Here is a 25421-nt window from a genome sequence, read left to right as displayed (position 1 = left end):
GCCCCCTCCCCCGCCCTGCACCCCCAGCTGCTCTGTTCCCTTTCCAGGGCCTCTTTTCCATCTCCAGCAACACAGATAAGGATAGGGCTCAAGCCTCCTAGACTCCCACTCTCATGTCCCTCTGGGTCACTCAAATCTCGAAGATGGGAGGCAGACATGCTTTGGAGGGGCTGGGGGATTTGGAAGGGGAAACAGACCAGAGCCTGAGGATTACAGTTCAGGGACAGAGAGGCTGGTGCTAGATTACATCTTTGGCATTTCTGAGAGCAAAGAATTCCTTTCTTATATTATGCATCCTCAGGAGACCTTGCCACGCTGAGACTCAAAGGTACAGGTACTACATAGACACACCCATGACACCAGGCCGATACTCAGCCCACTTCCCCTCCTCATTTCCTCCTCACTATACTGTAAGAAATCTCAGATCTGGTCCCTGCAGTTTGGCTGATGTCATTCCCATCCCTCCCCTAAGAGGGGGAGTACAGGATTTCCTTCCTTGAGAATTCCCAGTGCCTCCTTATGCTACAGCTGTCATCCTTGGAAATACCAGGTGGTTCTTTGCCCATCAGGTCTCCCTCCCTCCCCATCAGTCCAGTCTTCATTGATATATTCTGGGAAGAAGTCCCTGAGGTACAGAATTGTCAAGAATCAGATTGGTGTGTGGAGCAGAGATATTTTGAGGGGATGCAGGCACTGCCAGGCAGGAGCCTAAGTTAGTAAGAATAGTCCTTGTGACGGGAGAAGAGGGTGAAGTGCACCTCACATCTCCTTTCCCCAAATTCCCATAAATTTGTGGCTATGCTACCCTCTGGTGGCTGAATTCTGGTCTAGCGTACACGGACATCTTTACCTTCAACAATCTCGTTAGAATTTTAGCACCTCTCTCCTTCCTCTCACAGTACCCTAGGACAGGCCTTGAGGAGACAAAGGACCCCGAGGGGCTCCCTCACTTTGATTTCTCTTCAAAGACCTGAATCTTACGGCATGGCATGTTGGTTAAGGAGGGCTTTCAGTCAGACAAGGCTGAATCTGACTCTGCTGGGGCACTCACTGTGTGACCTTGGGCAAGTTACATAACCCTTGGACCTCAATTTCCCTTTGTGTAAATAGGGCTAATTGTACCTACTTCATAGGATTATTGATAGAAAGTAAATGAGATAATGTATGCATACTATTTAACGTCCCCTCTACCCACCAGCACACAAAAAGCAATAAAAACCAAACCAAACCCTGATTTCTTCTGATTTCATTCTGTGGCTTTTTGTCTCAACCCATTTCATTATTCTGATTTAGGGAAGCGCAGGTGAGTCTTCTTCCCCCACTTTCAACCTGGTCTTCCCCCTTTGCATTCTTCCCTAATCCTCAAAGAGAAGGGATTTCTTTTCCTTCTCTCTTGGAGGTGTTGGGGACCAGATCTGGTGGGGCTGGGTGTCGGACAAAGGAGTCAAGCCCTGTTTTCTCTCCTTTGATCATCTCTTTCACCTAAGATAAGGGAACCCAAAATGAGTTCCCCAGTTCCTGGGGTTCATAATCCTGGCTCCCAGTGGGAAGAAGCTACAAGAAACACAGGCTTTTCCTATCCACCAAGCCGTCTGGTTCCAGGATGGGTTTGGAAAGAGTGGGGTAGCACAGATTCCAGCTCTGGTCAGTGGGAGCACCGGGCCGGGTTTATTGCACTTGCAACAGAGTTTAAATAAGTCCCGGGTGTCCGGAGCCGAGGGGAAGGGAGGGTTGGGCAGGGAGAGGAGGGGCAGCGTCAGTGCAGCTGGTGGGCAGAACCCAAATCCTGCAGGCCAAGGACAGTGGGCTCCCCTTTCTCTGGGGGACTAGGAGGGCCTGCGTTTGGCCAGGCTGAGGTTCCAGATCTGTTGCCATCACGGCCCCTTCAGGGTCCTGGGCAATTCCTGACTTCTCCCAAGTCAGGTGGATTGGACCTCCAGGCCCAGGTCTGGAGCAGGCTCAAATGTAGTCCTGGATATGACTGGTTACATTACCAACGTCTGAGTCTGGGTCCCAGATCAACCCCAGGCCCCAGGTTCGATCTGGCCCCATTAGAGTTCTGATTTAACCTTGGAGCTGGTTCTGGGCCAGCATGGATCCTTGTTTGGGATCTGTCCTGAGCTGGTCCTGGGGCACCATCCACGGTTAGTGTTCCTTATTGGCCCACCAGGGTGGGGGCTGTCCAGAGCTGCCAGGCCTCGCTCTCCAGGTTCCAGGTTCTTAATTGGGGGCTTCCTGTGGATCTCTGGCAAAGCTGAGGACACATCTTTGCAGGCTGGAACTGGACAGGAAGTCCTGGTGGCAAGTCTGGCCCAGGGAACTGGGATTGGATCCCTCAGGTCTGGTTCCAAGTTGTTTTCAGGAAATGCAAAGGCTGCAGGGAGGCTGGGGCTCCTGTCCCTGGATCTGAGTTCCCCCATCCATGAGGAGGGCATGTGTAAACGAGGGTCCTTCACAGTGCATGGGGGGTGGGGGTCCCCAGCCCCTCACCTCCCGGCTCTGGCCCTTCAAGTATGTCTCTGGGCTGGGGAGAGAAACTTCTCCCTGGCCCTCAGCACCTTCAGGAAGCACCCAGCCCCCTCCCTGTCAGTAGACTGAGGGTAGGGGAACTGGGCCTTCAGGATTGGGAGTCTGGGATCTGGAGGAGTCAGGCATCAGAGGTGGCTGGAGGCTTGAGCTGAGCTTTTTCCATGGCGGTGCCATATGGGAGGGAGCGTTTGAAGAATCCGAGCTAATGAGAAGGGAAGGAAGGAGAGTTTAGAAACTCTTGCTCCCATTTCTCCCCAAGTCTTATCCCAAGAGGGAATGAAGAAGCCTCTAGTGCTTCCTATCTTCCCATCTTGCAAAAGTGGCCTAAATTCAGGCTGTTAAGTCCACCTCTACAAGAGGTCTAATGGGCCAGGAGGGCTAAAGCTGGGGGTACTTTGGTATAAGGGGGTCTTTCATCAGTGCCATAAAGATGTCCCCAGTTAAGCCAGGAATAGCAAACAGGTTTGAACTCAAGTTCCAAGCCAATTGGCTGCCTCTTAAGGAGGATTCTGAGGCCACTTCTAGGGTATGATCAATTAGTGATGGCTGCCATGGGTTTTTGGCCATATATTTGCCACCTGTGAGTAACACTGATTTTGCAAGTACAGGCAAACTTGTGAGCTTGAGTCAAGAGACTCTAAGATCTGGGCTGTGGAATGAAGGGAAGGATCCTATAGGCAGAGTAATGAGTCGCATGTGGCCAGGGCACAGGTGGGGGCACATGGCTGGAGAATTGGTCTGGAGGTAGATGCTTGGGATTGTGCTGGGTCAAAGGGCAGAACCTGCTGAGAGGGTGGCCGAGTCACGGGAAGGATGTTGCTGACCTTATAGAGGATGTAGATGAGGAGCCCTAGGAGCAGGAGGCCGATCAGGATGGCCAGGATAATAATCCACAGTGGGACACCATGGCTGCCTTCTGCCTTGGTCCACTGCACAGCTGTGGCCACCTAGGGAGCAAGTCAGGACAGGTCACTGAAAAACCATTAGTTCTTCCCATCTACACTTGTCATTGGACCTAGACCCATTTCTCACCTCCCATCTTGGGCTGAGAGAAATCTGGACTTCATTATTTAAATTCTTAAAAGGTGCATTATTGTCTCTCAGTTTTGGGTCTTCACATCTTCTAATTCCCTCTCCCCAGAGAATATTCTTTACTGACTGGTTAGCCTGGTAGTTCAGGTCTCAGCTTAAACATCACTTCTTCCAGGAAGCCTTCCCTCACCCTGCAAGACTATGTTCAAGTGTCCCTATGATGTGTTCCCATAAATATCCTGGCATGTGTCACACTGTGTTCTCATTGCCCAGTAGACCACGAACTCTAGAAGTGAAAATGCCCTGTCTATCTTGCTTACCATTATATCCCCAGGACCTAGCACAGCACCTGGTACACAGTGGATGCTCAGTAAATATTTGGTACCATAACAAGGCCAGCCTCCACCTCATCCCAGCCGTGCCAGGCCCAGCATTCTGAGACCTATCTTCCCTGGCCCAGACCTCTGGCCCTGGCCGTACCTGAAGTTCCTTCCGGGGAAGTTGCCGAGGCAGGATTCGGTAAGGCATCCTCAGGGCTTCGTACACAGCTTCACACTGCAGGCTAAACGGCTGGTGCTCCCGCTGGGGGTGGAGGAAAAGTGTTTAGGGCAGCCCCCCTTGGGATCTAGAGGACATGGCTCAGGTTGTGATCTTTCCCTATGTTCCTGAATCTCTATGCCCCTTCTATGAGATAATAAATGTAATTGAGTAGTTATAACTAAACAATGCATAATTAGATGACTGCATGTTCAAAAATTTTTAAAAAAAAATCATTAAGGTGGGTTAAGCACCTAGGACAACACCTGGCCCATAATGTACACTTAAGAAATGACTGTTCTTCACTGTTCTTACATCTGCTTGCCTCTCCACTATGAATTCATCTTCCATCTCTGTGTTTCTATCATTGTCTGTACACCTGTCTCCCTCCAGCCCTCCTACCTTCTCTGAATGGACCAGGAAAGGGAAGCTGTCACTCTCAGTGTGCCCACTAGGTGGCGTCAAGGACACACAGCCCCGTCTAAACAAGGGCAGGAGGGGAGCTGGAGTGCCTGGGTCCCACTCCCCAAAGGAGGTGGGAAAATGGACGCCCAAAGGTCGGGGGTCAGGACTGAGGTAAAGCTCCCTTACCTGCAGGAAGGTCTTGGCACCAACTCGGAAATGCAGTTGCAGACTCCGGCTCTCTTGCCGGTGGAGTGGCCCAAGCTCACAGCGCAGCTTGAAACACTCCACCTCCGGGCATTTCTGGGAAGAAAGAGGAAGCGTGAACCTAGAGATCTGCCCTTCTGGTGGTTGTTTCTGGAACCCAAACAGGTACTCAACGCTTGGGCCCAGACCTCATTCCCAGGATGACTTACCAGAATCTGAGGCCATGAGGAGGTTGGGCTCTGGCCTGGAGCTTGCCGTCTTTGCAGTCTGTGGTTCTGGGAACTCTCGGGATCCAACTGGAAGTAGAAAGAGACAGTTAGCCGCCTCTTCCAACTCATTACAGTGTGGAAGCCAGCCTGCACCTGGGGTCCAGAGCAGCTTCAACCTGTTCTTTTATCCGTGCAACTGACCACCTCCAATGGCAAAGCAACAAGCTCAGTGTTGAAATATAGAAACAAATTAGACGGGGTCCTTGGAGTTTACAAGGAAGAGATGTGTAAATAAATAATTAGGTCCCTGGCTCTGCCCCTGCCCCTGCCTTCGGGCCTTTGCATTGGCTGTTCCCTCTTCTTGGAATGCCCAAGTCTCCACAGGCAAGTTCATCCTGCTCTTTCAGGACTCAGCTCAACGGTTGACCTCAAGAGGTTTTTCCTGATGACCCAAACAGTCTCCAGCCCCCCCACACCCCAACATCTTATCACTGCACTTTTATCACTTTGAAGTACCTGTTCATCTCTCTTTTTAAACTTTTATTGTCTACTACCCTCCACTAAAGTATAAGCTCAATGAGAGTGGGGACCTTGTTAGCTTTGTTCAGTGAGATATTTCCTGAGCCTCTAACAGCGTTCAGTGCAGACATTCACTTAATTAAATGTTGTTAATGAGTAAACAGGCACTGGCGTCCAGGGGAACAGGGCTGAAGAGGGCTTCCAAGAGGAGGTGGTGCAAAGCTGGGTTCTTGGAGTATGCCAGGGCAAGAAGTAAGGGAAGGATATTTTAGGCAGAAAGATAGAAGCACAGTGCATAAAACTCTTTTTCCTTCTTAGGGCCTCGAGATGTCTGTAGGCCTTCTGACCCCCTTCCAGTGGCCTAAGTACTAGCTTCAGGCACATCCTCATTGGCTCTTTCAGGCTGCCAGCATCCTGCCCCAAACTCCTCAGCCTTGGTCCCACCGCATGCCAGTCTCCAAGCCCCTCACCTCCAGGTGCTCTGAGTTGGGGAGGTGACTGGTGGTACAGTTGCTGAGTCCTGTAAACTTGGTTATGTAGAGGAGCTGCTGACCTTCCAGAGTCTGGGGGCAGCTGAGCTCCAGCACGCCATGGCTAATGGAGCTGGGGCCCAGGTTGATGAGCTGAGGAGAGAAGAGCACCATCATCGGGAGAAGGAAGGGAATGATTCTGCCCTTTTGAGAACCTGGGTCACCATGGCCCACTCTACCCTGCTGCGTCTCCTATCTCAGGGGTTAAAGAGGAAATCAATGGGCAGAGACACAATTCTCTCCAGCCAACACTCTTGGAGGGGACTCCATCTTCCCTTCCAAGTTACTCAACTGGCCTGTCTCTCCTCTGGCTGTCTCTCATACTGACCCTGACCAATCCTTTACATATCACTGCCCCTCCCTCCTCTCTTCCTCCCAGTTCCTCATTCTGGTCCCAGCCCTCTGTCGCTCATGCTAGTTCCTCCCTCTCTGTCTTTCATTCTGGCACCGCCCCTCCACTTCCAGTCATCTGCCCTGGACCTAGCCCTCCTCACCTCATAGACGTGGTGGACAGAAGGGCCTACATCTCCTTCCTTCTGAGGCTCGTCTCGGGGATGCCAGTCGCTCACTGGGAACAGCACTGCTTCAGGCTTGGAGACACTAAGAAAGAGGGTGGCTTAGAGGACAGTGGAAGGGACCCCATATGCATCCTTTCTTAGAAGTCTGTCTCCCCTCCCAGCAAGGCCCCATTTCGCCTGGGCACTAACCCATTAAGGGAGACCTGGGCCTGAGCCTCCACTGAGAGACGGAAGGAAACCACTTCGCTTTGAGAATTGTTGAGATTCTTGCTGTGGAATGGAGGAGAGAATGAGATGGTGCCGGAGCCCAGTCAGAGGATTCCGATGGCACAGACCCCGCCCCCTGTCCGGCCCTCCTCTGCCCCGCCCCCAACTCAGCAGCAGCCTGGCCCCTCCTACTCCCTACCTGAGAATCTGGAAGTCAAACTGGATCGTTTTCTTCGCGTCTCGGAGGTGAGGGACTGTGAACCGAAGGCCACCCCTGATCTGTGGGACGTGGAGGGAGGACAAGGGGGCTGTTATATTGGCATATTTGCTTTACCCCATCTCCAGCCCTCCTTCCCTTTCCCACAGCTCTGCTCTGGACCGGCTGGTCACTGTCCTCTCGGGTCTTTTCTCCGGTCCCAGACTTACACTGGCTCCTGCCTTCATGGGGTTGCCCAGGTCACACACCAGTAGGCGGCTCTGGTTCACGGAAAAGTAGTCACAGCTCAGGCTGGAGAAGTTCTGGAAGTGAGGGTGGTGCAGGTAAGGTTTTGGTGCCCCTCTGGCAGAGCTTCCTCCCAAGCCCCAACGGAGAGTCCCCTCTTACTCCTGGGTGTCTGACGAGTCCTGAGTACTCAGCTTCCGGAGGAGCCGTGACCCAAAGCTCAGCCTCATAGGCGCCACCCTCACCCACATTCTGGGCATGGAAAGTTAGGTTCAGAGAGTTCTTGTCGCCCAGGTACACGTGGTCCGGCTCCCTGGAGGTGGCACACAAGGTAAGGGACACTGGAATTAATCCCTAAACCAGGACAATGGGTCATAACAACAACAACAACAACAACAATAATAATAAATACCATTTACTGAATTCCAACTCCATGGCAGCAACTAGGCTTGATGCTTTATGTAAATTATTTCATTCAATTCTTCAAAAAAGCCAGAGAAATAGATGCCGCTATTCCCACTATCCAGGTGGAAAAGCTGAAGCTCAGAGAAGCTGAGTAACTTCCTAAGGTCACACAGCTAGCTAGAATGTCCCTGTCATACTTTTTCAGGTGCCAGGTACTTCCAAGTTCCATGTGTCCTGATACAGACCTTGGCATCTGGAACCCCCCAGCCTGATGTTAGCCTTCACTTACCCAGACACTTCCAGCTGTAGGTCCGGCACACAGATGTTGTCTTCTCCACAGTCCAGCAAGATCTGAGCCTGAGGAGCAGGGCAGCCTTGAGAGGGGAGTTTAGCCCCCCTCCTGGTCTATAGGCTCCCTCCTCCAGGGCTCTGCCCCCAGGTGCCCAGACCCCTCTCCTCCTGGGTCCCTTCAACGCCCCTGTCCTCACCTTGTCTTCTATGCGGTTCTTGCTCTGGTAATGTAAGACTGGCCGGAGGCCATGGCTGTCCACAGGGGCTTGGGGGTCCAAGGAGAAGTTGAGGGCGATGTGAATTGGGGAGAGTTTGTCTCGGAACTCTGACTCATTCTGGGGCAAAAGAGAGGGTTCACAGACTCAGGGGACACTGGAGATTTGGTAGTCCTGATCCTCAGCCTCTCAAATCTCCTTTTGGTCACTCAAGGCCTTCAAGAATCCAGGTGTCTAAACTTGACCATGCTCCCTACTTGAGAGGCCCTGGGAGCCTGGTTCCCAGCTCCTCTGACAGAAGGGCCCCCTTCCTCAGTCCCCCAAAGTCCCAAGCCCTTCACTGGAATCTGCCCATGTCTTTCCTTCCAGGAGGACCCCAGCTGCCACCCTCTGCAGGCCACTGCACGCCCTGCCTGCGGGACCATACCCTGAGGTACACCTTCATGTCTCTGCAATCCTCCCGAGCCCCATTCAGGATGAGCAGTGTCTGTGTCAGGGTCGCTTGTCTGGAGGCGAGGAACAGTGCTCTCCGTACTCCTCCCTTCTGTTTCTGCCAGTCCAGCTGCAGCTCCACCGTGAAGCCTGCAGCCAGGGGTGTAGGTTAAGGAGGATCTGTCTCTCCCTCCTCATCTACTCAAAGAGAAGGGCGGTGCCCAGGTCCCCAGCCCCTCCATCCCGTCCCAGTGCCTGATAGATTCAGGCAATCTCCTTTACCGATGGAGTCAGGAACGTGTTTTCCAGAAGCATTGAGGCAGAAGCTAAGGTTGATGCTGGAGGAAGACCAAGAGGAAAGCTGGTGTATCCAACTGGAACAGGCATCCTACCCTCCACCTATCTCTCGGACAGACCCTCACTAGGACACCCCCATTTGTCCCCTTCTGCAGACCTGGTCTCCCTGCCCACGCCCAGGCACAGACTGAGGTCTCCCAGACTTGGTCCTGCAATCTCCTGGGCCCCAGCTCACCAAGCCACAGGGTTCCCCTCCAAGCTGCAGCTGCGTTCCTCTGGGTTGAACATGGCAGGGAAGATGGTGAGGGAGGCACTGGCAGACACGATGGGGCGACCCCTGCCAAGAGTGGATGTGGGGGTCAATAGAACTAAGACTCCTCAGGAACCTGGGCACAGGAAGCTAGTGTCCAAGCCCCAGGATCCCAGTGTGCATTGTACACTTTCCCAACCTCAGCCCTGTTGAGGAATTCCGCAGATCCCACTTCTCCCAGGCTGCCCGCCCTGGAGTTCATACCTGTACACCACAGCCTTGTCCACACCAAAGGACCCCACAATCAGATCTGCAAGAAGCCAAGGAAGTACCCCTTTCAGCAAACCCCAAATCAGGAGTCTTCCTTCCTAGCCTCCTAGTACTTTCATTGCTCAAGGAGACGGAAAGTGAGGGGATAGCACCGTCTGGTGGCAGTATCTAGAACTGCAACCATAACCTTAGGAAAGTGCAGAAGAGGGATTGGGGGTCTGTGACCAGGAAATTCTAAAGTGACAGGGGCCTCCGGCACAACTCACCAGGGTATCCGTTGCCATCCAGGTCTCGGCCTCCTCGAAGGGCAGAGCCAAAGAAATCTGGTGTGTGACCAGCTGCCCACAGGGGTAGCAGAACCTGGGAAGGCTTAGAGCCCAGCCCCCTTGGGCCACCAGGGAATACAAACACCACTCCCTGCTGGGTCTCCCCACCAAAGGGAGCCCCAATGGCCACATCTGCAAGACACACAAGACACACCAGTCAGTGGGTCAGGAATCCAGGACTCCAAATCTTTACCACCAGACCCCAGGACACAGGATCCTATTTTTCCCATCTGTCATTCCCTTCTATTCTAATCTCTTCAAAGCCCCAAGACCTAGACATTGGGATTGAAGCCTACACACCTCCTTGGGAAGTCACTGGGGGTCTGGGTATCTTAGTCACCAAATCCCCAATCCCTTCTGACTCAGGCCGCTGACTCCTCTTCAGCTCCTTGAGTCCATGGTACTTACCATTGTAGCCATCCTGGTCCAGATCCCCCAGCGGTGTCAAGGAGCTTCCAAATCGGCCAAACTCATCCTGGCCAGTGAGGGTAAGGGTGGGGGTGGGCTCCATGCCCGCGGGCTGCTGCAGGTAGATGTAGACCCTGCCGACCTCCTGAGGCCGCCCATCGGCTGTCCGCTCCATGAGCAGGGGTGCCCCCACCAGCAGGTCATCCAGCCTGGGGGCAGGGCAAAAAACCAAACATCCTGACACTCTGCCTTGCTACCTCCCCTCCCCAACCTAGTCCAGGAAATCTCAGGCGTCCTGGATCTCGGGCTCCCTCCCTCCCACCCAAGTGAGAAGACCTGAGGTCTTCTGGTCTCAGCTGTCCGCTCTCTCTTTGCCCCTGAGCAAGGGGAATGCAGGCACAAGTGAACAGCATTGGGGAAAAGCCTGAAGAATAACTCTCCTTGCGTTTTTCTGTCCCTCCCCACTCTTCCCGCCCGGGAAGGGTATCACAGTGTGCCTTTTCTCACTACTCACCCGTCCCCATTGATGTCTGAAACAGCCACTGCATAGCCAAAGTAGGAGGCCATCTGCGAAGGACAGAGGGGCAGCTCTGAGTCAGATGGGTGGGTCAAACAACAGGATCAGTAGGGGATCTGGGGAGAGGTCAGAGACTCCAGAGGGCCTGAGAAATCAGGCTGAGCTTATTGGGTCAGGACTGGGGTTTGGTTGGCAGAGGGCCAAGCTGGGTTGGGGGTATGGATGTCCTCACCTGTTCCCCTGAGAAGTTGTAGAGGGATCGAATGTCTGAGCCATTAAGGATGGTGACCTGGGGATGAGGAGATATGCCCATTGGCCTTGGACTCCCAGACCATCCCATGGATGGAGGGCAGATGGGTACAGACTACCCAGGGGCAGGCATTCCTTAGAGACACAGATCACTTGTCCCCTAATTCCCTCCCACGCTTTGCCCTTACATTCCCATGTCTATGTCAATAGCTTGATCCCACAGCTACTTCATTATGTTTTCCATATCACTTATCCATTACTGTCAGATTTCATATTTATCTGTCTGTTGTCCATCTCTACCCAATAGAATGGAAAATCAATGGGGGCAGAACTTGGTTTTGTTCTTTGCTTTCTCCCTAGAGCCTAAAGTAGTGCTTCGTGAGCAGTAGACATTCAGTAATTATTAGCTGAATGACTGACTGCCCACTGAGGCCTCAGTCATTCCTGATTCTCCAGCCCTCCCAGACCACAAACACTCACGTCTCCCCTAAGTCCACCATTAGTGGCTGGCCCCGTCAGTCCCCAAGTCTTTTGACTCCTGGCTCTCTTCCCCACTCTCACTGCTGTTACTCTAGTGGGATCCCTGTCACACGACTGCTGGAGAGCCCCCTGGCCACCTCCCTGCCTCAGGCTGTCCCTTCCTCCACTGCAGCCCTCAAGCAGATGCAGGAGAGACACCTCGCTTGGAAACCCATGGTGGTTCCCTGAGCCACTGCCAAAGTCTCCCTTTCTTGGCTGGTCCTCTGAGTCCCCGGATAACTTACCCCAACCTATCTGCTTTTGCTCAACCTGTCCTTTATTCTCCTCGCCCTCAATCAGCCCATGAGTCTGCTAAACTGGCTGAATTTTTTTTTTTTCTTTCCTTCCATGCCTTTTTTCATGCTTCTGCCTAGGATGCCCTCTATCTCATTTCCATTGATCCTTCATAGAACCTTCTCTGATCCATCCCTGCCCTGGAAAGGAGGTTATTCCTCCCCCTAAACTGCTATACCATCTTAATCACTTTTCTGAAATTATTATAGTACAGAAAGAACGCTGACTTTGGAGTAAGACAGATCTGGTTTTAAATCTCTATGCAGCCACTTACTAATGGGGTGATCTTAAACAACTTACTGGGTCTCTTAGATCCTCAGCTTTCTCATGTGTCAAATGTGCATGGTAATATCTACCCCCGTCAGCTCGTTGTGAAGACCAGAAACCATGAGAGGACAGTGCCCGATGCACTGAGGTTGTATGTGTCTTATCTTACACACTTGATTAGAAACACCTTATGAGATGGGTATGATGTCTTATTCATCTTATCTCTTACCTTGCCTTAATAAATGTTAATTGAATGAACTCCTATGGCATTCTTATCTGTATTCTTTTTAAAGCACTTGTCATGGTCTAATAATAACAGCTACCAGCTGTACACTGCCTAACAGTTCACTAAGTACTTTCACATGCATTATCTCGTTTTATCCTTACAAGAGTCTTGTGAGGTCAGAACTATTATTATCCCATTATACAGAGAAGAATGAGGCTCAGAGAGGTAAAGCAGGCTCAAGGTTTTTACGGAATGAAGTGGGATACGAATAAATAACAGAATGATTCATCCAGAGTAAGTGCTAGAACTTGAACCCAGGTCTGACTCCGGAGCCCATGTTCTGATCCACTTTTTGAATTCTCACAAATTGCCTGCATGTTTTTTTTTGTGATTAGTCAGGGGAGGGGATGGGGAGGGAGGAGAGGAGGGTCAGCCAGGGTCTTACATAACCATAGGTGAGGTTCCCTTTGGGCACACCAGCAACAAAATCTGCAAAGAGAAGAGAAAGTTGTGGGCTAACAGTGGTGAAAGGTGAGTCAGACAAGAATGGTACGTACCCCAGGCCCTGGGTCTCCACCCACCCCGTCCCTTGGCCCCAGCCTGGGGTCACACTTACCTTCTGTGTCATCGCCACTGAATTCACCCACAGCCACAGAGTAACCTGGGGGAGAGGGTGGGTAGGTGTTATTATTCCTCCTTTGGGGACCAGTCTGCCCTGGCCCATCTTCCAGTCCCTTCCCCACCACTTCACAGTCAGCTTGCACAGAAGTATGGCAGAGTGAGAGAAGGGAGGCAAGGGGGTGAGCGAGGACAGGAGCACCTGAGGGTCGCCCCTGCAGTGTCCTCCCCCTTGTGCACTCACCCAGGTAGCTGTCATCGTAGATGGAACTGGCCTGACGGGTCTGCAGCTGCCCCTGGACCAGGTTGATGAAGTACTCAGGGTAATAGGATTCTGCAATCTGCTCCTGGGTGGCCGACAGGATCTGGCCTGGGGAAGGGGATGAGGAAAGGATGGACGGAGGAGGAGGTGGCAGGGAGGGGGACACTGGGGGCTGACTGGGTAGGACTTCAGAAGTCTGGTTCAAGGCAGGGAAGCTTGTGGAGGGTGGTAGAAGAGGACATGTAAGGCTCAAGAAGGGAGAGGAGAAACGGGCCTGCGGCAGAGGAGGGAAGCATGATGACCTCGGGCTGGGAACGGGGACGAGGCCTTGTGCCAGGGGATGAAGGGGCAGCGGAGGAAAGACTTACCTTGCCAGAAATAGCTCCCTGGTCCACCCAGGACCACACGCCCAGTCTGTGGGGGGAAGGCACTGAGTCTACATCTGGTCCTGACGCCCGTGTCCACCGCCCACAGCCACTTCCCTCCCAGATCACCCTCTCACCTTGGTAAACTCAGCACTGAAGCCCCCTTGGCAGTAACCTTGTCCTGCCGCCCAGCTGAAGTCTGTGAGGGGAGAAGGTGGTGGGCAGGACGCCCGCACAGATGGGTCATGTAGGAAAGGAGAGAGAGATTGGGGAAGGAGTTGGGAGAGGGAACCAGAGGACCTCCCTGGACCACACGGTGAGCCTAAGACTAACGGGGGTGGGGGCTGTGGGGACTCACACAGAGAAGGCAGACACAGGCACATGCCCCCTCTTGCCCTACCTGAGCGGCAAGGTGCATATTCTAGAATTCGGGTGAAGTTGTCTGTGGAGAGGTAGCAGGTGCCCACGGGATCGTTCAGCGGTTCCTTCTCTGTGCGCCAGCTGTACAGCGGGGCACAGGCCTGGGAAGGCCCGGGAGGAGGGGGCTTCAGGTTTAGTCCAACAGGAACCCTCCTCCCTCCCTCCAGGCTGACGCTCCACTGCTCATCTCCTAGCCCCCAGCCCCCTGAGCCTGCTGGCCCCTCACCAAGATGGAGGAGCCATGGGCTCGAACCGTTGCTCCAAACCACTGCAAGGACTTGTACTCCACAGGCTCCTCTCCCTCAGGGATGGAGAGTGAGGACTCCAGGATCCGAGAGCCTTGGGAAGTGAGAAAGGGGTGTCATGCAGGCAGTGGGCAACTGAGACCTAGCACAGCCCCCATTTTCAGTCTGGGGGTACCCAAGCACTTGCAAGCCCTGAACACCATGACTCACTGGTGGGAATGGGGTCTTCAGATTCTGCTTTGTGTGGCCTGACCCACCCCTCCTGTACACACACACACACGCATATGCACACACACGCAAGCACGTGCACACATGCGCACACAGAACCTGGCGCTCCTAGAGTTGACTTCCCCTGGTCTAGCTGGGCCAAGGATGCTTGCGGTGAGTTGGGGCAGGAGGGTAAGAACGGCTATCTCCTGAGTGGGTAACACTTTGGCTGCACTTCTCTGTTTGAGCCTGGGCCTGTGTCTCTAAGCACCTTTCTAAGCACCTTTCCAAGGTCCTTTCTTGACCTTTCTCACATTTCTCGATCGGGGTCCCCCCCCCCCCTCTCTCTCTCTCTCTGTATCTGTCTGTCTCTCTTTTTCCAAGTCTTAGCTCTGCCCTCTATATGACACCCTTTTTAATTCCTCTGATTCTCCTCTTTCAGGTTAAAAAAAAAAAAAAATCAATCTGTTTCATGATCGTCTCCGCCACCCCCATTGTCTCCATCTTTTTACGCAGTCCTCTTTCTGTTCCCTCACCCTAGTCTTTACCTCTGGAGCAGACTGCTCAAGTTCATGTCCTTGCTCCACCATTTATTAGCTGTGTGGCCGTGGACAAGTTACTTAAACCTCTATTTCCTCTCCTATAAAATGGGGATAATTATACCTCATGCAGTTTTTGAAAGGATTAAGTGAGCTAATACGTACAAAGGGCTTACAACAGTGCTGGGCGCAGAGCAAGTGCTCTTCAAGTGTTAACTGTTATTGTTGTTTATCTCTTGTCTCCTTCTCATCTCTGCATCTATTCTGAACTTGGAGCTCCTTGAGGGCAGTGGTTAAATCATGTTTCCATCCCCTGCCGTCCCATCACCATGCCTGGCGTGTACTATCACTTAGTCAGTGCTTAGTTAAATAAATCAAATAGTCTGTGTGACTCTCCCTGTCTTTGTCTCTGTTACTGCCCTGGCCTCCCTGAGTTGTGGGTGATTCAGGGGAAATGAGAGCCACATGTTTCTGAATCATGCCCGCCCTCCTTGGGCTGGGCTGGACTGGTAACGTGGTGTGAGTGCCACGGGGAGCGCTGCACGGCTGCACGGAGCCGAAGCTCAACCAGCGCATCAGTGCTGGGAGGGCGCGTGGCCAAGGAGCTGGGCAGGCTCTCCCCATCGCTCCAAGCCCCACCGGCCCGCCTCAAAGCCACAGCCCCACCCCCCAGTCCCTCCCTGAACTTCCCAGGCCTACCAAGAGGGCTGGTTACCTTTGCTGTCAAACTCAATAGGGCTGCACTGTGCCAGGCTGGTGCCCCAGGGACAGAGGTAAACAGCACCGCCCTGCAGCACTCCTGGCTGGCTGGTGTTAGCCTTGGGTGCTCCCACCAGCACGCTGACCCTGTGAAGGGGAAAGGAGAGGAAGTTCAGGGTGTCTTCTAGCTCTTCTCCAGTCCTCCAAGGCAGGAAGGACCCAGGCCTCTGGGCCAGGGTCTGGCTGGGGGTGGGGTAGATGCCCCCTGGGTTGTATTTATATCTCAGAAGATGCCACAGATGCCAGAGGCACAGGCTGGAGTCAGGCGGTCCCCATGTGCCGCTGTCACTAACACCACCCCTCCCCTCCTCCCACCACTCTCTCTCCTCTCCTACCTTCCCCTGTTATTAAAGAGAGAAGGAGCCAGAGGCAGTTCTGGGAAGGGGAAGAGAGGCCAGAGGTTCTGGCCCCAGCTTCTCCATCTCCCCTATGGACCTGCCAAAATCGGATGTACAGCCCCTGGAACCCAGGGTCCTCTCACCTAGCCTGTACCCTCGTCCCAAGCCAAAGGCCTTCTCTGGGCTAAGACCCAGGAGTCCAGCTGCCCAGCCCAGGGGCGTGTAGGAGGAAAATGTGAGTCTTGGAAATCAGGCAGTAGAAGTGGCGAGAGGAGCTGGAGGATGGTGAAAACAGATCATTCGCCCTGGGCTCTGGTGTGGCCTTCCCCATCGGGGCTGAGTCTCTGTCTCAGCCCCTGAACCCCTTTTCCACATACCATCTCTAGGAGTCTAAATTCAGATCCTGCTCTATTGGGGTCTTAATTCTGAACACGGTGCCACAGTTCCTCCTGAGACGACCAGGAGAGCGTTGCCTTTGCTGGGGGTTCTGTGTCATGAGGGTGGTCATAGTTAAGATCCTGGACCATCTTCCTGTCTGTGGCTCTGCCTCTGCCATTCCTGGATCCCTTGCCGCTGAGGCCTCTGCACAGCTGTTAGCCCTTTAGCCTTCTCCTCCAGATCGCCCAAGAAGACAGCATCTGGCAGCTGGGGCGACTCAACCTGGCTCCTGGGCTAGTGTCCCTGCCAGCCGTGGCCTTTGCGCTCCTTCCATACCTGCCTATGGTACCGCTTCTCAAATCTCTCTGTTCCTCTGTCCCTATGACTGCTTGCTCTCCTGGTTTCAGTTTTTGAACTCTCTCTCTCTCTCTCAGATCTTGGGCTTCTACATCTTTATTGATTTCTGTCCCCTTTCAGTTTTCAGCATTCCCAATACCCACCCCTTCCCCTGATATTACGATACCTTCTTCAGCCTTTCTTACCAGGAAAGAGTGCCTAAATTGGGGATTATGGCAGAGGTCACAAAAGCTGGGGGGGGCCCAGAGGAACAGGGGATGGGAACACGAGTTAGCAGCTCCCAGGGACTGAAATGGGGTGTGAGAAGTGGGCTAGGAGGGCCAGAGGATGAGAATGAAGGAGGGAGAAGGCAAGGTCCCCAGGAATAGGAGGGGGCAGCCTGAGAGTGAGAGTTTCTAGAGTGATGGGGGTGTGGTGCCAGCCTCAGTTACCCCGGGGAAAGGAAATGTTTACTGCCTGTGACTTCCTGTCTGTTTCCAACCTCTCACTTCTCCGTTTGTCTCCCCAAACAGGGCCCCACCCCGTCACTCAATACATCTAGTTGGGGGTAGGAGCCGACATAGTGACCTGGTCAGTTGCCAGGCCCAGTAGTTGAGGTTGGTGGTGGGGAGAGGTTGCATTGACCCAGGGCTGGGTGAGGAGACAGTGGTGCAACCCTCCCTGAGCAGGGGCAGCCCCAGAAAACAGCTGTAGTCCAGGAGGCAGTGAAAAGAGCACTGGACCAGGAGTCAGCACTGGACAAGTCATGCACTAGCTCAGTGTGGACTTGGGCCATACTCTTTCCCTCTTTCTTTGGAAGAAGAGGTTGAACAAGTTATCTCAAAGTCTCTGGGAGCTGTGATATTCTATTTCCAGGAGAACACAGGGCTGTGGCCAAGGTATACTCCCAATGTTTCCAACACTGCGTTCTCTTGGGGAGAAGCTGAATCTGAGTGTTTCTGGGATGGCCAGAAGAAGCCTGGAGTTTGACGGGGTTGGAAGGTGAAAGAGAAGCCTTACAAAGCTTATAAAAGCCCACAAGCCCATCGACCAGGGGCATATGCATTGTGGCTGTGTGAAGTTTCAGCAGATCTGACATGCCGGCAAGGGACACAGATCCATCACTTGTGGCTTCTACCCGAGGGTTCAGTGGCCCTTCCAGCCCAGCGCTCAAGTTAGTCCAATAAATAGTGCCCTCCCCAATGTGCCAGGTGAGGCCCCTGGTGTCAGGGATGGCACGTCACATCGCTTGTCCTTATTCTTCCACTCTTAGTTCCTGCTTCATAAATCCTGCAGCAGTTTGGTCCTCTTAGGGGTCCAAGAAAGTAACAATGGATAGTCCTTGGGCTATTTTCAATATTGCAGAAAACCTAACGGAAAACATGCATTTACCTGATAAGGCAGCCTGGGCTAATTAAAACCTCAAGTATATTTGCTTTTGGTTGGAATTATATCAACTCATGTAGGGAAACTGGCTATCTCACATTCATCAAAAGCTCTGATTGGCAGCTATAGATGTCTTCTTGTTCTGACTTCTAGTTGATAACAAATGGGAAAAAGGAATTAATTATTCCTTATTAAATGCGGTTTGGCAGATAAACTCTTCCAAAATATACAGTCCAGGGGAAGAAATAATTGCCAGAATTTATACTGAAGCCTCAGAACCTTGAAATTACTAGAGTTGGTTTTCGGAGACACCAGATGCCACATCAGGAAGGCACCGTAGAGAGCACCCACTGGTTTGAAGACTTTCTTGTAGATGCCTCAGGGCTGCCACGTGGAGTAAGGAGAGGCTAGTTTGGTCCTGACACTCCTCCTCATCTTCTTTTAGAGCAACCTCTTTTTCCTGCTTTATATGCAATGTCCTGATGAGATACCATTTGAATTTTAGAAAAAGGAAATAAAGAAAAAACCTTTAGTTAAAAAAAACCCTGCTGACTGAGTCCCATGTCCATATTTTACAGATGGGAAAACTAAGTCCCAGAGAAGTTAAGTAACATGTCCAAGGTCACTCAGAATCCTTCCTAATATAAGAACCGGAAGCCGGGAATGCTGATTCCTAGGCCAGTGTTCTGGTCTACTCTGTTGCCAATGTATCCCCTCCTCTCCTGTCCACTATCTCCCCAGCTAGGCTTCTGATTAACCAAGATCCTGTTCAATACATGGTTACTGTTTGACTCTGTTGGCCTGATAAGGTCGGGAGTGGAGAGTAGCAAGTGGACCAGGGCCCAGTTCCTCCGGGTCCTACAGATCCTGACCAGGCCAGAGGCAGACACTTGGTTCTGGCTCCCCTACTTTATTCCCAAAGGAAGTGCCTGGCTGGCTGGGGAGGAAGAGTTGCCTCCACTTGTGGCCGTACCAGAAGGAACTAAGGTGCTGGGCTAAGGCTGATGCACCTTTGAAGCTGGTGTCCTACGCCAAGTCACTTCCCCTCTCCAAGCCTTGGACTCTCAACCCACAAAATGATGGGTTGCCCTTGAATTGTCACTAAACTAACTTCTAGTTCTAAACTTCTATGATTCTTGAAGCTTCAGAGTGTGTGTGTGTGTGTGTGTGTGCCCCATATGAGGCAATAATGCTTCCTGTGCCTAACGCAAGGACTTTGGTAATGATTCAATGGAAAAATTGATATGAAAGTGCTAAGTAATGTGAGGGACTATTACTACTATCATTACTATAAGCAAATGATAAAAGCAAATAAGAAATGGGGGAAAACTCAGACAAAGAACTAGGTGGTATCTAGAGAGGAGAGAAGCAGAGACAGAAAACAGCTACCTCATAAAAATCATGCCTACCATGTACTGATCGCCTTTACGGACCAGATGCCTTTTATATGTATTGTCTCATTTAGCCCTCAAAACAGCCTCATAAATTAGGTGTCTGATTTTCACGAGAAGACCAAGCTCCATGAGCTTAAGTGACTGGCCTCAGGTCACACAAAGAACAAGTAAGTGGGGAGGACAGGGCACACACCCAGCTTTGCCTGACTTAAGAGCTTGGCCCTTTCCTACCATGCACTCTCTTGTGCTAACCCTGTCCTTTGATGCTGTTTTGCTGTCCACAGTGAGAGGTGATGCAGAGGGACCAAGAACACTGAGGCCCTCTTCAGCGATGGCCCAAGTGAGGGGCTATGTTTGTCCCCTCAGGGCAGGACGTGGTTGAAGGCCCAGCTGTGATGGGAGGAAGGTCACTGAGGAGGTGGAATGTTCGGTCCTACTCTAAGAGTGTATTGTAAAGAGAAAATGAGAGGGGGAGGAGTGCAAGCTGGACACCTGGGTTCTCTCGGGAGGAGAGATGAGCAGAAGGGGAGAGGGGAGGGATGAGAATGCAGGGTCCTATTTTAGAAGAGGACTTTAGGATCAGGCCAGGAGCCAGACAGACACCTAGGGAACCGGAATTGTGTGAAAGCCAGATGTTTTAGGGGAGTGTTTTAAAAAGGAGATGACACCCTTGTTAGGTGGGGGGTGGGGTACAAGGAAGGTTACCCAGATATGGGGGAGGATTCCATCACCTCCCTCCCTCCCTCTTCTCTACTCCATTAGGGTTGTGGTAAGCAGTTTGAGGGGGCCTTGGGGAGGCCAGACCTGGCAGAGGCTCCAGGCCAGGGTGATGCAATGGGGTTTGGGCAAGAGGCCAGGGGGGTGGGGTGGGGGTTGGGTGGGGACCTTGAATAGCCCAGAATCAACAGCTGGAGCCTAACCATCTTTCTTTTTCCCATTTCCTAGTCCTCCAGACAATGGAGAAATTTGCCCCCCCACACCAGATTAGGGGTGAATTAGGTAAATTAACCCCTTTTCTCCAAAAATTAAAGGACATGAGGAGAGATCAGTTAACTGTATCAGGTGTAAAAGCAGCTCACCTCTGAGAGGTCCTATCAAACCCTGAGATACTAGGGGTCGGGGTGCTGGTGGTGATGGGGAGCAGTGGGAAGCTCAGAGCCCAAAGATGTAGGAGAAATGATAACTCCAGTGATTGTGAAGGATCAGGAATCTGGCATTTGGGAATCCCCATACCAGACTAGAGTCGCTACCTTCCCCTTTTACTTTCCAACCCCACCCCCACATTTAAATAAATACCCCAGTTCTAATGTTGCCTCAGCTCTAACTCCGGTTTCCCCACGCCTATGGACTCCCCGTTTTCCAGGTACTCAGGGTCCGGTCTGCTTGTCACCCTGCTGAGCTGGGAATGAGGGTCCTCCTTGGAGCCTTCCCCCATCTGTGATGTCCTGTGTTCTGACGCTCTTGAGCCCAGTGAACGCACGTCTCCCCAGCTTCCGACCCCAGCCCTAGAAGTCCCGGTCTCAGCTCAGCTCCAGCCCACAAGCTACAGGAAATCAGCTTTTCCCTTCCTCCCCAGAGCTAAAGGAAGAGGGAAACCGCCCACCCCCCTTCACGCGCGCACACACACCCCTCCCGACACATCCGAGCACCCGCCCTCGGCGAAGCCCACCCCCAGCCCCGGCGCCCTCAGTGTCAGGGTCCCGGGACTCTCCCCAGGTTCCCGGTTCCCCTCGTCTGAACAGAGATTAGGGGTGTAGGGCGGAAAACCAGACCGAGGAGAAAGGGGAGGGAGTCGCCGTCCCCCTCCCGGGTCTTTCCCAGAGTTGAGGGGGGAGGGGAAAATGAAGCTGGCCCCCGTTTAACCTCTGGGCCCCCTCAGTCTCCGACTCCGCTCTTACTACACACACACAATTCATTCTGCTTCGACCAGTTCTTAGTCTGCACAATGGCCCTCCGGGGTCCTGAGGTCTCCCAGTGCTCCAAAAAGCCCTTCCCGGCCTCCGCGCCCCCTCTCCGCCCCCATCCGTCTGGGTCCCGGCAGCTCACAGATCTCAGCCGGAGACCCTCTGCTCTCTCCATTCGCGCGCCCTCCTCTCCCTTGGCCCCAAGACCCATGCCCAGACTTCAGGTTCCAGCGTCGTGTCCTCTCTCCACCCCACACAAGCCTCCCCACTGATCTCTCTCAAACTCAAGGCCCCCCTCCACGCCGGCCAGTCTCCTCCTTACTCCAGCGCGGGCCCCCAACTCTAGCGTGGGCCCCCAACTCCAGCCTTAGTCCTTCCAAACTCCGCCTCTCAAACTCAAGCCTTGGTCCCCTCCAGACTCCAGCCGCGCCCCCACTTTCCAGGCGTCCCCACCCCCCTCCATCCCGCCGCTAACTCTCCTCACTCACCGGTCTGGCCTCGGCCGGTAAAACTCCACCGAGAAGCCGAAGAAGGAGCCCGGGGGCCCAGAGAGCACTGCTGGGGCCTCCGCGTCTAAGTTGAAGCCCCCGACCCTGGGTGGCGGCGGCAGCAGTAGCAGCAGCAACAGCAACGCGAGCAGCAGCGGCAGCGGCAGCAGCGGGGGTCGGGGCCGGAGGCCCCAGAGCGGCTGCACGGCGTGGAGAGGGGACCCTGGAGTCCGGCTCCCCATAGCGCCCGCTCCTCCCTGTCCTGGGGCCACCGACCCGGAGCCGCTTCCTAAACCTCCCAGAGGCGAATGACTCAACGCGGGGAGGAGTTTGCCAAACTCCCGGCTGAGCCCTCCCCCCGCCTGCCGGGGGGGTGGGTGGGGGGGCATTCCTGGGTCCTTGGAACGCTGAGCCCGCGCCCCCCACCCCGAAGGGGCATGGGGGGGCCGCACCTCTCCACTCCCCTCTCTCCAGCCCCAGCTGGAGACCGGTAGTTTGTACTGGGTAAGACTGGGCGGGTTTGAGCTCTTCCCCCTCCTTCTCTCTGCTTCCCCCACCTTCCTCCCCCCTCCTTTCCAGATGTACAACGTAAACGCTCGGAAAAGGAGTAGGAAAAAGGGAGCGGAGAATTTCCTAATGAGGAAAGGAATCACCTCTGGAAGGCGAGGGAGTCAGTATATGTGTGTGGGGGCTCCCTCACTTCTTCAGGGAGGAGACTTTTGGGTAGAAAGAGACAGGAGACACCTCTGGCATCTGGCCAACTGGGATTCCCCCTTGCCTTCCGGTGCCACTGGGTGCCTGGGTTCCTGCCAGCTGGATATGGGACTCAGGACTTGACGTACAGAATGCTCCTAGTCAGCCTGATCTGATGGGGGACCTCCATGGCTCCCGGAGTTCCCTCCGCTGCTCCCCACCCCAAGCTGCTAGAATTGAAAACCCAGGAGTTTGGGGTCATTCACCAGGAGGATTCTGTTCCAGTCACCCGCTTCTTGGTTGTGGGTTATGGGAACCTCTGTTGAGCCCCTTCCTAGAATTTGGCAGTTGACCAAGAGCCTGGAAGAGGGGTGCTTTGGCCCCTCAGTGCCTTCTTGATCAAAACTAAGCCGGTGTGATTCCTACAAACCTGGAGAATTGTCGTGTGGGGTGGGGTGGTGGTGGTGTCTTGCATAGAGGCCACCCCATTCTCATCAGATCCCCTGTGGATGGAGAAGAAGGGGCTCTGTAGCAAGGGAAGGCGGTGACCCCCTGCCCACCCCTTCCTCCAGCCCTGGCTCTGTGTAATGAGATCACCTTTCAGGATTCTAGTCTTTATCTTAGTCTGGGGGAGGGGGAACTAGGGGCCTAGATTCTCTCCTAACCTTCTCTCCTTTCCAGCCCTCTTTCTGCCTTTTCCCTCCAGGACTCCTTTCCTTCCAGAATAATAATTCCCCAAATTAAACCCTGCCCCCTCTCTTCCCCAGTCCCCTGCCCCATTCTGGCCTCAGGGACTTAGAATAAAAGTGCCCAGACAATGCTTTTTCCTTCACCATGAGTTTCCTACTCATTCTGTTACTCTACTTCCTGTCCCAAATCACCCAGCTGTTTTTCTCAAAGCCCCTCTCCAGAGCCAGCTGCAGGCCAAGGAAAAGCCAGCTGGTCAGACTGTGGGGTGATGCTGGCCTCCATCCCACTCACATCTGTAGGTCCTGACCCTTTCCTAGGTGAGGACCCCGAGGACTCTCTGGGTCAGGATCCTAAGCACAACACTGCTGCAGAGGTGACCTCTAGGTGAAAATTACTCAAGCCAAGGGCTGAGAACCCTCTTTGGGAAGAGAGGGGCTGAGGCCTGCCTGCTGTATAACCCAGCAAAACACATGTGTATAAACCCAGCTCTCTCCTTTTTCAGCCCAGGCACAAGCTCTTCAGATTTTCCCAGGATTTGGGAGTTTGGGGTGGGGTGGGGAGGGGTACAGAGAGGGAGGTGTGTGACTCAGCTCCTCCCAGGAGCCTTGGTGGGGGACAGGGGACAAAACGTCCTGTCCCAGTCCTCCTCCTCACTCTACCCCCCCACCCCAGCCTTGGCCAACTCAAACAGGCCCCCTCCCTGTCCATTCCCTGCTCCTGTTTATACCGGGAGCCCCTTAGTCATTCTCTGGCTGGCTTTTCTACTCTCCCCAATATCCCTCCTCTCTTGGTTTTCTCTGCCCTTATAAGTCCTCTGCCACTGGCCCCAACACCTCCCGTCTTCCTCTCACCATGTCTGCCTGTGTCTGGCCCTCACTTCCTCTGCTCCAGGTCAGGCCTGAACTTGGGGTTCCCTCCTATTTGGAACTGCTTCAGCATAGCCCTCCAGGTCTGGAAGCTGTCTTAGAAAGGTCAGCCAGTAGGAGTCCCTAGAGGTCATCAGTCCAACTGTCTTCTTCAGAAGAGGAAATGGGTGTAGAGAGTTTTGTCCAAGGTCATGTAGCTAGCCAGTTAGTGGTGAGTCTAGAACCTAGTAAGAGTTTTGACTCTAAACCCAATGCCTTCTCTCAGCCCATTGAGCTTGAAATGCTGTTCCCTCTTAGCTTTTTCTCTGTCTTGTGTATCTCTCAGCTTGTCTCTGGCTCAGCCTGTGTGTTTCCAAGTGTCTCTCTGTTTTCTCTCTCAGATCTGACCTCACTGGTACCTTCTGTCCCTTCATCGCTCAGTAGGAATGATTTGCTTTGATGACGGACTATTATTAATCACGGTCTGCTTGACAGAGAGGAGGAAGGGGTGAAGAGCAAGGGCAGGACATTCACCAGGCTCCTGCTGTACCAGCCTGCTTGTCCAGAAGACTGGCGCTTTAAAACCAGAAGAGTGAATTTCTATAGAGATGGACAGGATAGAGGTGCAAGTTCTAAAGCCAGGAGCCATGCTGAGTTTCAACATGGTGGGGGAGGGCTGGGGGAGAATTAATACTGGCTTATTTAGCATATGCTATATTCTTGGCCCTAGGCTTGACATTTAACCTGTCTTTATCCCATTTAATCTTCCCAACTATCCAGAACTGAAGGTATTATAATCCTCACTTTACTGTCAGGAAACTGAGGCCCAGAGAGTGAAGTGACTCAGCCAAGATCAACAGAAACAAAGGGGCAGAGGTGGAATCCAAATTCAATCCCAACGGATTCCAAAGCCTGTTGCTTTTCCCACTGCACTGTTAGTTTAGCCCTCTAAACTGGGCTTGCTTTCTACAGGGGGAGATTCTGGAACAGGGATCTTTCACCCAGGTCCATTGTCCCCAGGGTGGGGTGGAGGGAAGATTGGATGCACAGTCCACTAACCCTCTGAAACTGGGTGGAAGTTTTTTTGTGTATATATGTGATTTCTCTGAGGCGAGACTTGATTCTTTTAGATTCTTAAATGTCTGGAAATTCTGAGAGCACTGAGGCTGGATGTCTTGATTTCAAGGAATAGACTTGAGCTATATGAGGCCCATAAAAAGCCTGGTTGGGTGGCTTGGGCTGAGTGAAATCTTCATGAAATAAAAAACTTCCCAGCTGAGACCATATCAATCTCCTCAACCCTCGTAACCTGGAGCAATCAGGGATTGCGAGAGACCCCAAGTAGGTGGCTTTTGGCCACAGCGACCCTGCTTGCTCACTCTGGGGGATTGTTCAAATATAACGCTGTTAATGTGATGTGATGCAAAAAAGATTGGGAAGAGTTCGCTGGACAATG

General features: G+C 53.0%; 1 protein-coding gene across 1 annotated transcript; it reads right to left on the bottom strand.

The window, feature by feature from the left end:
- Positions 1 to 1645: 1645 nt before the first annotated feature.
- Positions 1646 to 22235, bottom strand: ITGA5 (integrin subunit alpha 5). Its single transcript, XM_019724391.2, has 30 exons — positions 21738 to 22235; positions 15470 to 15600; positions 13990 to 14102; positions 13744 to 13864; positions 13481 to 13542; positions 13347 to 13392; positions 12961 to 13086; positions 12715 to 12759; positions 12544 to 12587; positions 10776 to 10832; positions 10541 to 10593; positions 10027 to 10235; positions 9559 to 9750; positions 9287 to 9332; positions 9008 to 9109; positions 8758 to 8813; positions 8471 to 8625; positions 8026 to 8163; positions 7827 to 7894; positions 7295 to 7445; positions 7117 to 7209; positions 6890 to 6969; positions 6673 to 6753; positions 6460 to 6565; positions 5906 to 6058; positions 4917 to 5003; positions 4690 to 4803; positions 4042 to 4143; positions 3354 to 3476; positions 1646 to 2731 (listed from the first exon to the last, which is right to left on the bottom strand). The coding sequence occupies exons 1-30, from the start codon at positions 22124 to 22126 to the stop codon at positions 2648 to 2650; spliced, it is 3327 nt and encodes a 1108-aa protein (XP_019579950.2). The 5' UTR covers positions 22127 to 22235; the 3' UTR covers positions 1646 to 2647.
- Positions 22236 to 25421: the final 3186 nt, after the last annotated feature.

This window comes from Rhinolophus sinicus, linkage group LG02 (assembly GCF_036562045.2).
Source record: "Rhinolophus sinicus isolate RSC01 linkage group LG02, ASM3656204v1, whole genome shotgun sequence".
Classification (NCBI taxonomy): Eukaryota; Metazoa; Chordata; class Mammalia; order Chiroptera; family Rhinolophidae; genus Rhinolophus; species Rhinolophus sinicus.
Note: the sequence above shows the minus strand (reverse complement) of the source record. Positions and strands in the feature narration are given on the sequence as shown.